At 38.8% G+C, this 13,892-nt stretch overlaps 1 protein-coding gene across 1 annotated transcript in view; it reads right to left on the bottom strand.

Annotated features, from left to right (window-relative positions):
• The window catches only part of Smc1b (structural maintenance of chromosomes 1B), a 67,345-nt gene that overhangs the window by 5,315 nt on the left and 48,138 nt on the right, over nt 1-13,892 (bottom strand). The window contains exons 19-22 of the mRNA XM_005354405.3: nt 11,417-11,512; nt 2,390-2,546; nt 1,337-1,491; nt 175-326 (exon numbers count right to left, since the gene is read on the bottom strand). Coding sequence (XP_005354462.1) covers nt 175-326; nt 1,337-1,491; nt 2,390-2,546; nt 11,417-11,512 — 560 coding nt within the window. The remainder of the gene's footprint in view (nt 1-174; nt 327-1,336; nt 1,492-2,389; nt 2,547-11,416; nt 11,513-13,892) is intronic.

Raw genomic sequence — 13,892 nt, 5'->3', positions numbered from 1 at the left:
TGTGAGCCACCATGTGGTTGCTGGGAATTGAACTCAGGACCTTTGGAAGAGCAGGCAATGCTCTTAACCGCTGAGCCATCTCTCCAGCCCCCTGGTAAATATTATTAAAGAAAATAATTATAAATTTTTTTTTTGTAGAAAGATGCCGTTGGTAACTTGTTGTGGTGGTCTTACCTGTGTACAGCAAACAGAAGAGCCAAAGCAGCCACACACTTTTCTCCCCCTGACAAATTGTCCATAGGCATAAACCGTTTGCCTGGAGCCACACAGTTATAGCTAATTCCATCTAAATAAGGTTCTTCAGCATTCTCCGGGCTAAGAAATGCCTGAAACACATTTACTTAGCCATATTAGAAAAGTAACCAATACATTTCAAATTGAGAGGCAACATATTTAAGTGAAAATATTCTTTCTCTTGGTTAGGTTTTCCTCAATTTTGATGGGAAAATGATAATACCTGTAAATACATTAAATTCTGCATTTAACCACAAACATCAAGGTTATCTGGGATGAGGGAAAGAGAATGTTCAAAATATCCAAGGCCAGGCCTTTCCACCATAATTCCATTCAAACCTTAGCAGCAAAAGCTGCAGACTTACAAAAACAGTCTTCGTCAACTTACTTGTTACTCCATCTACCTGGTATTTACGATGGGCCACATATTGTAGGTATTTATATGATTCCTGTTTTCAATGAGCTAATATGCTTACTTTACTAAAAATAAGTTATGTTTAGTTGAAATTCTAACATTCAGAATTAGTATCATCTCAGTCATAATGTGAGCCCAAGCAGAGCTGGTACATAAATCCTGGCCTACATCTTTCCCCACACTTGATTCTACAAGTATTTGCTGTGGTTATTGATAATACAACTGGGGTGGATAATACAGTGGGCCATAGATTCTTTCAACGGATCTTATCTGGATTTGATCCCACCTTTTAGTCTTCTTTTGATGTGCTGATCATTACAACTATTTCTTCTACCCTGATCCCACCCACCTTTACCACAGAGACAAGTAGTTCCATAAAGTCAATTTAGTAACAGAGAATAGAATTTCAGCGTTTTGTTTTGTTTTTTAAAAAAACCTTAGAAATCAAATGATCCAACTCTACTCATGTTTCAAGTGGAAAAATAGACCCAAAGTGGCTCTAATTAGTCAGTGATGTCAGGATAGTGGTGGAATCCAGAACACATGTCTTGAGATGAGAAGTCTTTTAAATTGACTTTGCACCTATATCATTCAAGGACTATGCAGTGGTCATTTATTTCTCACCAGAAAACAACAAACACCATCAGTTACTCTAAGCTTCTGTGGTATTGAGGGTTGAAAACACACCTGGGCACTGCTGTTCCTGCAGAGCTTCTTATAGATTTGATCAATTGAGACTGAGATGTGCTCAAAGCACTGGCTGAAAGCATCATATCTCCGTCTTTTTACCTGTTCAAACTCTTGCCTACATACTCTGGCTTCCTTTCTGCTGGCTTCAAAAGCTAAGGGGAAAAAAAAATCAACATTCTTTATTTTTGAGACAATTGAGTGCTTCTCTTAAAATTTATTATGTAGAATATTTCAGAACTGTCTTTTGAGTTTGGTTGTCTGGAATATATCTACCTTCAAAATAACTGATACTGAATTATAAGAAGACATCTTTTAAACTCAATGATACTTTTCCTGGTAGAGCTAATGTCTAAATAATATTAGTAAATCCTGACACAGTGTATTTAATATACTTACTTTCTTGTATGAAAAATCTTAATTATAGCCAGGCAGTGGTGGTGCACGCCTTTAATCCCAGTACTCGGGAGGCAGAGGCAGGTGGATCTCTGGGAGTTCGAGACCATCCTGGTCTACAAGAGCTAGTTCCAGGACAGCTAAGACTGTTACACAGGGAAACCCTGTCTCGAAGAAAACCAAAACAAACAAAAAAACCAACCAAAAAAAAATCTTAATTATATGTTTTAAAATAGTAAGCCTAGTTTTTTTGTGAAGACAGAGTCTCATGTAGCCAGGCTAGCCTCAAACTCACTACGTGGTTGAGGGTGACCTTGAACTTCTGATGCTCTTGCCTCTATCTCCAGAGTTCTTGTATTATAGGTGGGTTCATGCTTCTAAACCAGTTTATGAGGATTTGGAAATGGAACCCATGTTTCATGTACATTAGATATTTGCCTAACAGAACTATATTCCCAATCCCCAATAACCTATTTTTAAAGTAAAGCAGAATGTTCTTCATGAAGGAAGACATTTTGTATTTCAGAATTAAACACATTAATATAAGGCAACATAGAAAAATATATAAAATAAAGGTACAATTCAAGGAGGCTGCTGGCACATACAGAAATACAACATCCAAGCATATATTGCTAACAACTATAAACTCAATTTTACCATCTGCAGATTCTTGAAACTTGTCTCTGACAGCTTTTAAGTTCTCCTGTGCTCGTAAGTTTGGAGCTGCGGTCTTCAGTAGAGTATTTTCTTGGGATGCTACTTGCTCTAGAAGGAGTGTAAGGTGGTCCTTCACTTCCTTATCCGATTGTAGAGCCTATCATTAGCAAAGAACAACACTGACAGACATGCCTTTAACATTCAAAGGTAAGGCCTAAGTACAAGGCTTACCTTACCATTCTCTGTGTGTGGGAACATATCTCTGGAGGTGAGAGGACAATTTTTGGGACCGATTCTATTCTTCCATTATGTATGACCCAGGAATTGGACTCAAGTTCTCAGATTGGTGGTAAGTGCCTTTATATGGTGAGATACTTTGCTGGCCTAAGACTGATGCTATTGCCCATCTGTCCATCATCTATTTTGGTTTCTTGAAATAGGGTCTTGCTATATATCCCTGGATGATCGGGTGTTCACCATGTAGCCTGGATAGGCATCAAACTTGTAGTAATCCTCCTGCTTCAGACTCCCAAATGCTGAGATTACAGGTGTGTAATCTACTTGCACCCTCTGCATCTCCTTGCTCCTATAGAAGCCATTCTGGGTTTGGTACTGCAGTCACACAGGCAGTGTCTGCAGCTGTGCCTTTCTTGCTCTAACACTGTATCACGCTGCTCTAGGAACATTCTTTGACTCCCTAGATTATGCCCAAAAATATGAAAATTAATTTATCATTTGTTTTATTGTTCATTAAAAATAATATTGGCCACCTATTATGGGTTAAATATTGAACTGTTAATCATGAAAAGTATTCAGTCTTTGCCTTAAAGTTGCCCACAGAGATGTTGGAGAGATGGCACAGTGGTTAAGAGCACTGTTTGCTCTTAGGACCTGAGTTTGATTTTTAACATCCGCATGGCAGCTCACAACCATATCTGTAAACTCCAGTTCCAGGGAATCTGATACCTTCTGACCTCTGAGAGCACCAAGCATGCATGTGGTACATAAGCATATGTATCAACAAAACACCCATATGCAAAAAACACTTAAAAAACCAACAACCACAGAGAAGTCAAAAATACAAACTGACATTTACACCGGAATGAAAAAGCCTCCTCACAGTATGAACATAGGTGCAACATGGTAGAGAGAAGGAATCCAAATGACCTAGAATGTGCAATGCTTAACTCCAAAGCCAATGAATAAGGAAGGGAAGGGGAAAGTGTAGCTATGTTCTTCCAGGAAAACTTTCTTGACTCCTAAAGTGGGTTAATTAATATATAATAAAGATAATATTTAACCTACTGAGAAAAGATTATTTGAAAACTGAATAAGCTGATTATCTGGATGACTTGAAAAAATAACAATAAGGTAAATTTTAATTGATTGAGTATGATAGTTTCCTGCTGAAATACTATGCTTCCCAGCTTCTCTTGAAGACTATGGAGGTCATTTTCACCCTCATAAGAGACTCCTCATCCCATCTTCTGTGGGCAATCTGGTCACCCATACACATGGGTGACAAAAGTGCCCCACAACTGTGAATAAACATGGCCCTGCCTAAGGTCAGAGCAAGCCTCTCTGTCTCTCTACAGCTGCCTTTAAATAATCTAACACATTGGTGCCAAAAGACCTAGGAAGGCATCTGGAGCTGGAAGTTGTCCCCAACCTCCCCTGACTGGCAGCTCCCAGCCTTTATTTACTCTAGGACCTGAGGGCCTTTCTTTTCACTCTCCATCTCAGCCCTTTCTTTCACCTTGCTGTCTCACCCTGACAATTTGAACTTGGTGGATGGCCACGATGGGACCAAAACACACATACAACGTAACAAAATGCCAGGACAAGGTAATGGGTTGCACTTAACTTAAAGGCCCCTAGTTAGGTCTGGGTGTTCACTTGAGCTTTCTTCTGCCTTAAGACCCACTGGGTCAAAGGCACCAGAGACTTTACATTGCCTGTGATGATCAGCCAAAAGCCCTGAGAAATTTCCACTAACCCTGTAGTTTCTTAATCCTGAAACTATAACATTTAGAGACACCCCCTTACTTTCTAGATGTATTTAGTTACTGCAAGACTTAGAAGATGCTCTATGCAACTGGATTTGACCCATTTTTTTTTTTGTCCGTGTCCCTCATCTGCTTCAATTTTTTCTGTAGAATTTAAACCAGTGATTTTCTTTAGCCTTTTCATGCAAATCTGGCCTCAAAATACATTGGAGAAATAAATGGCCACTGCTGGCTCATTTGGAGCTTTTGATTTTTAGTATCTAAAATGATTTAAATAATGGAATGGAAGCATGGTCTGAGGCTCCCTCCCCCATAAAACTCGTAGTTAACTTTAATCTTTCTCAAGGTTCTGGCTTACAACCACACTCAGAATGTCTCCCACTGTTTCTTCTGCTTTTGGCCTAGCCTTTATCTCCAAGCCTAGATAATCTTGTTTGTATCTTTTTTTTTTTTTTTTTTTTTTTTTAAGACAAGGTTTCTCTTTAGCTTTGGTGCTTGTCCTGGAACTAGCTCTTGTAGACCATGCTGGCTTGTTTGTATCTTTAAAGCTAAGAAGTAAGCATTTTTGATTGTCTGCCCCATCTGCTGATACATACAAACTGGTTATGGATATGTAGATCACTGGGTTCAGTCTTAAAGAGAACTGAATGTCCTTTTGGGTATGGATAACATTGAAGATTTTTTTCCTGTTCTACTCTACCAAAAAAGTAAGCTCTGGAAGTTGGAATTTGTCCTGTCTGCTCTAGTCCCAGGCATGTTTAAAGTTTCTTCCAAAGTCTGTCCTAGGTAGGCTGGCCACCTGACTCTGTGATAGGAGAAGAGCAAACGAAAAGATACTTTGTTCTTGAGAACTAAGAAGAAAACTAGTTTCCTTAGAGGTTACAAATGACAAAGTGTTTTATTTTTAGCTTTTAAAGACAGGATTTCACTGTGTAGCTCTGGCTGTTCTGGAGCTCACTCTGTAGACCAGGCTGGCCTTGAACTCACAGAAAATCTGCCTGTCTCTCCCTAGAGCTAGGATTAAAGGTGTGCACTACCACTGCCCGGCAGAAGAAAAGATGTTTTAACTCCTTGAATTCACCCCACTTTTCCTTTGTTTTGTTTACTATCTTTAAAGCTTTTGTTGAAACTTTAACTTTATGTATTTGAGGGCTTATAAATTCATTGAGTGTGATTTTAAAAGGATGCATAGATAATCTTAATTTGGTAGAATATACCATGCATGTAACTTGGAATCAACTCTTGTTCAGGAAAACGGTGTGTGCCTGACAGCTCACCTGGGAGTACAATGTGGCTTGCTAGAGTCAACAAATGATACTATTAAGTGATATCCCTTGACCCATAAGCCCTCAGGTTCATTAGGAAAGAAGGAGATTGTTTCTAACCTGGGCTCACCTGCACTGCTTTGAAAATATAATCTATTCTCTGCCCAGATAGAGTTCCAGGGCCAGAGCCTGCACTCTTACCTTGAAACCTTTAAGGAGTACACAGGCATTGGCAGTAATGCTTATGGATATTTTCTTAGAAATTCTAAAATCCAAAAGCTTATTAAATTTGGTTATCTTGCTTTTAAAATTATGCCTCTAAACAATCTATTTTTAAATAGAATGATGTTAAGATATGTTCTCTCTGCTGTCAATATGTGGTGATCTACAGATCATCAACAAAAGGAGTCAAGAGTTGGCCTTCTTTGTTAGTTCAGTACATGTTACATGTAAATTGTTACAGATTTGACAAGACTGACTGCTTTCATCTTTCATCTATTGGTTCACTGTATGGAATAAAAATGTTATAACATTTTTACAAGGTTCTGTTAATAGGGTTAATTTTAGAAAACTATAAAATGAATCATTTACTCTTAACTAGGCAGTCACTGTCTCTAGGAATACACTTTTTATTAAAAAATTAAAAATAATTTCTTTTGGGGAATACAATTTAGAATAAAAATGTCTCTTTAAAAAAACCTAGCAATATAAAAATGTTTACAGTGTAATCCTGAAATATAGATATAACAATTTGATGTTAACAAAAATACTGTCATGTTTTCAAATACTAGATTTAGTCATTTAAGGTAACAGTTCCAACTTTATCAAATGGTTTCTAACTAGAAATTTTGTATTACTTGAGATACTGTTTTTGTTCATTAAATAATAGTTGGTACTGGAAAATTTGGTACATTTACACAATGGAGTACTACACAACAGAAAAAAATGACATCTTGAAATTTGCAGGCAAATGTATGGATCTAGAAAGCATCATATTGAGTGTGGTAACCCAGATCCAGAAAGACAAATATAATATGTGCTCACTCATAAGTGGCTTTTAGACATAAAGGAAAGAAAAACCAGCCTAAAATTCATAACCCTAGAGAACCTAGATAACAAAGAGGTGCTGTGGGACATTGATCTATATCCTGTCAATTATATTTTAAATAAATGCTGATTGGCCAGTAGCCAGGCAGGAAGTATAGGCAGGCAATCAGACAGGCAGTAGAGGCGGGTCAAGTAGAACAGGAGAATTCTGGGAAGACCTGACCAAAGAAGCAGCAAGATGTGACTGCTCCACTGAATAAGGTACTGAGCCACATGTCTAGCACAGATAAGAATAATGGGTTAATAATAGGCTATATAAGTTATAAGAGTTAATAAGAAGCCTGAGCTAATGGGCCAATCAGTTTATAACTAATGTAGACCTCTGTGTGATTTCTTTGGGACTTAACGATTGCGGGAACTGAGCAGAACATAAACCTCTGACAACAAAGAGGACCCTAAGAGAGAAATACATGGATCTAATCTACATGGGAAGTAGAAAAAGACAAGATTTCCTGAGTAAATTGGGAGCATGGGAACCATGAGAGAGGGTAGGAGGGGAGAGGATGGGGGGGGGGAGTGGAGAAAAATATATAGCTCAATAAAAACAATTAAAAAATATATACAAGGTTCGTCACATGTAAAAGCAAGGAATATCACTTAACACACTTTATGTTCAAATTCATTTCCTGGATGCTGACTTTAACTGACTTCACAGCCTCCAGGTCCTCGATCCTTATGCAGGGGTGTCAGAGCAACTTGGCTCTGACTATTGAGTACTCCAAAATTAAAAAGGACTAGATCTGACTACTGGTAAGGATGGGATTTGTGCTCTCCTCAAACACTCCTGCTTCCATGCGAATAAATCCTAACTGGTTTAAAGCGGGGCCCAAAGCCACAGAAACCGAACAAAATTACTCTAGCTCCTCCCCCTTGATCACGTTTTCCTCCTTATTATCTTCATACCTATGTTTTTACCCTGTCTTTTATATGTTTTACTGAACTTCATTCTATACCCAAACAAAATGTTTCAGATAAACTTGCGCAGTAACGTTCACTCCATTTGTTCCTGATCCATCTGCCAAAAGACCTTTTGGATGCCGTGGGAAAACTCTAGTTAAATGGACCTTCATCTCTTTCACCTCAGGCCAGATACAATCTTTTTACATTAGTCCTCTACTTTCCCCTGTCCCCTTTCTTTGATGCTCTGTAGCTTCCTACTACTTCTGCTAGCTTTGCTGATGCAACAGTCCCACCAATGTAACAGATCAGTCACTGTTATCTTGAATCAACATTTTTTCTCACTGGACTACTCTGTTCCTTCCTACCCCTTAACCTTCCCCCCTTCCCCCCAAATTTTCTTTTTCTTTCTTTCTTTCTTTCTTTCTTTTTTTTTTTTTTTGGTTTTTCGAGACAGGGTTTCTCTGTAGCTTTGGAGCCTGTCCTGGAATTAGCTCTTGTAGATTGTAGACCAGGCTGGCCTCGAACTCATAGAGATCTGCCTGTCTCTGCCTCCTAAGTGCTGGGATTACAGGCGTGTGCCACAACCACCCAGCTCTCAAAAAATCTTTCAATTCTACTTTGTAATCACATCCTTACAGTCCTGTAATTATTTTTCAAGCCTCTTCAGAAATAAAGGATGGCAAATGCCTGATCCATCAAAGTCAATCAAATTAACACACACCCCCACATGACCAGAGGAACCCTTCTTCAATGGATCCAGTACTAATCCCTCTAACAAAGACCCTTTTCAGCAGAAAGCAGGTATAACATTCCTGCTGTGCATTTTTAAATAGTTAAGAATGTTAACTTCCTGCTGAAAGACTACACCTCCCAGTTCCCTTTAGGGGTTAAGGAAGTCATTTCCATCCCTATTAGGGCTGCATCCCATCTTCTGTAGGCATTTGGCCATCTACACACAAGGGTGACAAGAGTGCCCCTTCACCATGAATAAACATGGTCCTTTCTAAGGTCAAACCAAACCTCTTTCTGCCTTCTGTCTCTATTCAGCTGTCTTTAAATATTCTAACAAAGTGGGCAAATGAAAACTAAAGGAAATATCTGCTGGGGATATAGTAGAGTGTTTTCCTAGTATGCACAAAGGCCTGGGTTCCATCCCTAGCATTCCCTACATTGGGTATAATGAGGCATGCCTCTAAACTCAGTACTTGGGAAATAGAAGCAAAAGTATCAGAAGTTCAAGGTCATCCTTAGTGAGTTTGAGGCCAGCCTGGGTTACACAAGACCCTGTCTCAAAAAAACCCAACAAAATAAAACTAAATAATCCAGAAAATCATCAACAAAAGGTAATTTACTGGATAATGACGTAGAAGGACTTTTCTAAACTAATGTAAAATGAGAAAGCAGTAAATAAAAACTGTAGAGAAGACAAAAGCCACAATATAATCAAATAATCCAACAAGTCTCCCAAATACATTAACACATGTTTAAAGATGTGGGCTTTGTTACTCAGCATCGTTCTTGCATTTCAACATTGCCCATGCTTTGAAAAGGTGAGCCATTCTTTTTTTTTTTAATTTATTATGTATAGTGTTCTGCTTGCATGTTTGCATGCAGGCCAGATTAGGACACCAGATCTCATTATTGATGGTTGTGAGCCACCATATGATTGCAGGGAATTGAACTTAGGACCTTTGGAAAAGCAACCAGTGCTCTTAACTTCCGAGCCATCTCTTCAGCCCCAAGGTGAGACATTTTTACTGTGGGATCGTGTTGAGGAATAGAAATGACTGACTCAGAGGAAGGCTGTGTTCACTTTAGCTACTGGCTCAGGAATGAACATGTGACCTTGTTTAGGTCACAGTATAACCAGGGGATAATGGCTTAGGCTTTCTAGGAACAACTTTAGTTCTGGAACAGTACTACCCCAAAAGAAAGGTTCATTTCTCCAAAGATGCTGGCAGTGCAGGTAGGCAGCCTAGATGGCAGTAGTCACTGTGCCCAATGAGTTCAGGTCAGCCAGCCTAGAGCATGACTGTCTCATAAAAAAGAAAAAGGTTACCTATTTTCTGCTATTTATGAGAGGTACTCAGCATTTATCCTGCTCGAGGCTCAGAACTAACACTCTTAGCATTTACCCAGGGATGAGATGAAAGGATCTACTACTTTTATTCAGTCTGCCCCTTTCAACTGTAATGAGGCAATGCTAATAAACTGACTTCTGAGGGATGAAAACTGACTGCTGATGTATCAAATGCAGTTAGAAGTGTATAACTTTTATCATGTCCTCTCTGGGAATGAAGAGAAATTATGGATTTAGTTTGATCACCAAAGTCACCAGCTGAATCAGTCATGCTCAGAGGAGGTGCATTCAGGTTGGTGGACACATGGACAGGCTGGCAGGGCAGCACACCTACAGGAGGCAGAATGCATGGGAGCTCTGTACCTCCTTCATTCCTGTCCTACGCATCTCTCTCACTTGGCTCTTCCCATGTTCTATTTTTCATAACAAATTGGTAAATGTATAATAAATTACCCTGAATTCTGTGTGTGATTCTAGCAAATTACTGCACTTGATGGTTAAGGCATCCTTAGGTGACTGGCATCTGAAGTGCTGGCAATATGTGGCCTGAATTTGTGGAATCGGATGCCACCTGAGACGGGCAATGCCAGACTGGAACTGAACTCTAACATTTCCAGCTGGTGTTCAGAGATCTAATACTGCTACTTCTCTGGTGTTGAAAACACTGTTAATATAGATATTTGGTGGTATATGCACATATTTGTGTGTGTGCCCACATATGTGTAGAGGCCAGAGGCTGACTTTGGCTGTCTTCTTCAGTTTCTCTCCATTTTATTTTATGTAATTAATCAATTAAAAATGTTTTACAAGCATTTTTGCCAGCATGTGTGTCTGTACACCACTTTCATGCAGTTCCATGGAGGACAGAAGAGGACATTGGATCCTTTGGAACTGAAGTTACAAATGCTTGTTAGCTGCCATGTGGGTAAAAGCAACAAAACCTGGGTCCTCTGGAAGAGCAGTCAGTACTCTTATCACAGAGTAATCAATCCTCCCTTAAAGGACTGTAATCTACTTGGATGGATGCTTCTTTTTCATAGATATCAGCTGTTATTGGGTACTTTCTGTTAAGTGAAAAAGACACTTGTAACCTCTACTCCAGTCACTTGAGTCACTCAGATCAAAAATTAACCCCATATAGCAACCAAACGGGGTCATCTCTACAGCCCTGCACCTTATGTTTTGAGACAAGATCTATCACTGAACTGGAGCTCACTACTGACTGGCTAGACTAGCTGGCCAGTGAGCTTCAGGGACCTACCTGTCTGACTCCCCAGTTCTGGGATTACAGACTTAAAACTGTGGCACCCAGCTTTTTTCTATGGGGGCTAGGTAGCCAAACTCAGGTTATTATGTTTTCTTGGCAAACACTTTACTGACTGAACCACCTCTGCAGCTCCTATTTCAGTTTTTGGAGACTGGGTTTCATGACACATGAGCTGACAGCCTTTTTCCCCCCCTCCTGCCTCTATCACCCAAGTGCTGGGATTGCAGGCATTTGCAATCATCACTGTAGCTTTCTTTTTTCCCTCTGATGTCTCTTCCCCCACAAAACAACAAACCCTACCAACCATCCACCCCAATATCTTAAAACTAACCATATTAAAATGATCCTATAATATTTTAATAGTCAATAATACTGTTAATCACAAACAAATCTTTAAATTACCTTCAAATCTTCCCTTAAAGGACTGTAGTCTACTTGGATGGATGCTTCTTTTTCATAGATATCAGCTGTTGCTTGGGTACTTTCTGTTTCAGTTAACTGAAAAAAAAAAGGGGGGGGGGACCCGTGCCTGAATAGTAACCTCTACTCCAGCCACTTGAATCACTCAGATCAAAAGTTAACCCCATATAGCAACCAAACAGACACAAAGGCCTGGTCTCAGCCATTCCTGACATAATCATGCACCAGAGTCCTGTCAGCATACAACATTATTGACAAACTATTGGGAGCCACTCGGAGGCTGACATACTTCCCTCTATCAGTGCAGCCCACCTTACATGTCTGCTCAATTCTTACCTCAGCTGACTCCTAGCTGCATTCCCTTCCTATCTAAGTCTCTGAGAACCACCATCACTAGGTTTTCTCCTGGTTTTTTTTTTCCTGTTAAAAATGTATCAATGTCTAACTTAAAAAAATTAAAAAAGAGGAGTAAATTACTATTTATTCAACTATTGTTTGGCTGTTGGTGATGAAAACCAAAATTTACAAAATGAAAGAAGAAAGCTTTATTCATCCCTTAGTAGACTTCTTAGCAGTGTAAATTCAATGAAACTACTTTTTGAATTAAGTTTACATTTTGCATATTAAATCTGTAAAATAGCTGAAATGCAAGTTAAAGCTCAGCTAGAGTTTTACATTTTCACTACTGATTACACTTTTATATATTTACCCACCCACCCACAAATGTACAAAAACCAAAACAAAAAAATAAAACCCACCAATTAGCTTTATATCCTCTTTCTCAGGTGTCCTTCTGCCTGCATTCTACCCTTCCTTATCACATAATGCTACTCTGGGGGAACACCGTTCAAGAATGGAGTCATGTGAAATTCTGAGTGCTTGTGAAAAAACTCTAAGAAAATCAGTCTTGTGACCTCAGTTTCTTCAAAATTTCTTCAAATTGAACAGAGAATTGTTCGTGGAATATGTTTTTGTGCTCCTCCCAGGTGTAGAGGAAAGGTGTGAATTTACTTCAGCTTGTTGTGACTGTACACTTTATTGAGGCGACTCTTCTTAACCCTGAGTATAAATCATACTGATGCTCTGAATTGCATAAATCTTTAGTCTGACTCATTTTCAGCTTCAATATCCCGGGTTTACACCTCCAACTGGAGAGGTAAACACTTTTAGTTTATTTATTTACTTTTTCATTTTCTCTTTCTTGAGATAGGCTTTCACTGGTCCAGAACTCACTATGTAGACCAAGGTGCCCACAAACTCAGTGATCCCCTGCCTCTTTTGTCTCCTGAGTGCTGGGATTAAAGTCATCTACTACACCACACCCAGGTCTTGGGTCTCCTTTCTGAATGTTAAACTGTCGTAATGTGCTTATACCAGTTATATACATATGTATGTATATATATAAATTATAGGCCAGAAAGGATTTATATGTGAAGGAAAAGTGACATGTTTCTACTCTGTGTCTTCCATCAAGTAGACATGGCTAGTACTGTACAGTTTGGTCCTGTGTGTTGTGATACTTCTGTTTTGTTTTGTTTTTTTTCCATTTTCCGTCTGATAGTCTTCCAGTATTTCTCTTGGAAAGAATCTGTTATCTGTTTCTTCTTTCTTAGTTCATTTTCTACCTTTTGTAATTTTCCCAGAGTACATGGATAATCTTTCTGCCTTTTGTTTTGTTTTTTTTTATGTTTTGGGGGTTTCTTTAAAGCTATTTTTAAGCTCAGAGATCTTTAGTTTTGTTTAATCTATTAGTAAGCCCATATAAAATATTCAATTCTGTTAGTGTTTCTTTTGATTGTGCTTAAATTCCTATCTCTGTTTAAATTATCTTGCTTACATACTGATTATCCAGTAGAGTTCTTAGCTTATTAATCACATTAGTCTTAAACTTCTCTCCTGATAATACCAACAGCCCTACCCATTTCTTAGTTTAAGTCTGATGCTAGTTCTGATACCTTTCCTGATAACCAGACATGTCCTGAGCAAAAGTAGCTACTACAAACACTCAGTCCAGTGACTAGGTGACAATCCTTTGGAAGCTTCTGTGACTGAACTATGAATTTCACAAGCTTCTCAGTACGTTTCTTTTTTCCTCCCTTAGGTGGGACAGGATAGTGAGTGTTGTGTGAATTCTAATTGGGTCTTAATAATAAGAACTCAGAGCCAGATATCGGGCGGGGGGAGGTAAATGCTGAAAGATCAGAGAAATAAAGGAACCTTCAGAAGGTTACAACATAAGAAAAGTACAAGATTGCTAGTTAGTGGTGGCTCATGCTTTTAAAAGCAGCACTCAGGAGGTAGAGGCAGGCAGATCACTGTGAGTTTGAGGCCAGTCTGGTCTACAGAACAAGTTCCAGGACAGTCAGGACTATTACACAGAGAAACCCTGTCTCAAAATACAAAAACATGAAATAAATAAACAAATAAATAAATAAATAAATAAATAAATGCAAGATCC

This window comes from Microtus ochrogaster, chromosome 15, assembly GCF_000317375.1.
Source record: "Microtus ochrogaster isolate Prairie Vole_2 chromosome 15, MicOch1.0, whole genome shotgun sequence".
NCBI classification, from domain to species: Eukaryota; Metazoa; Chordata; class Mammalia; order Rodentia; family Cricetidae; genus Microtus; species Microtus ochrogaster.
This window is presented reverse-complemented; position numbering and strand designations above follow the sequence as displayed.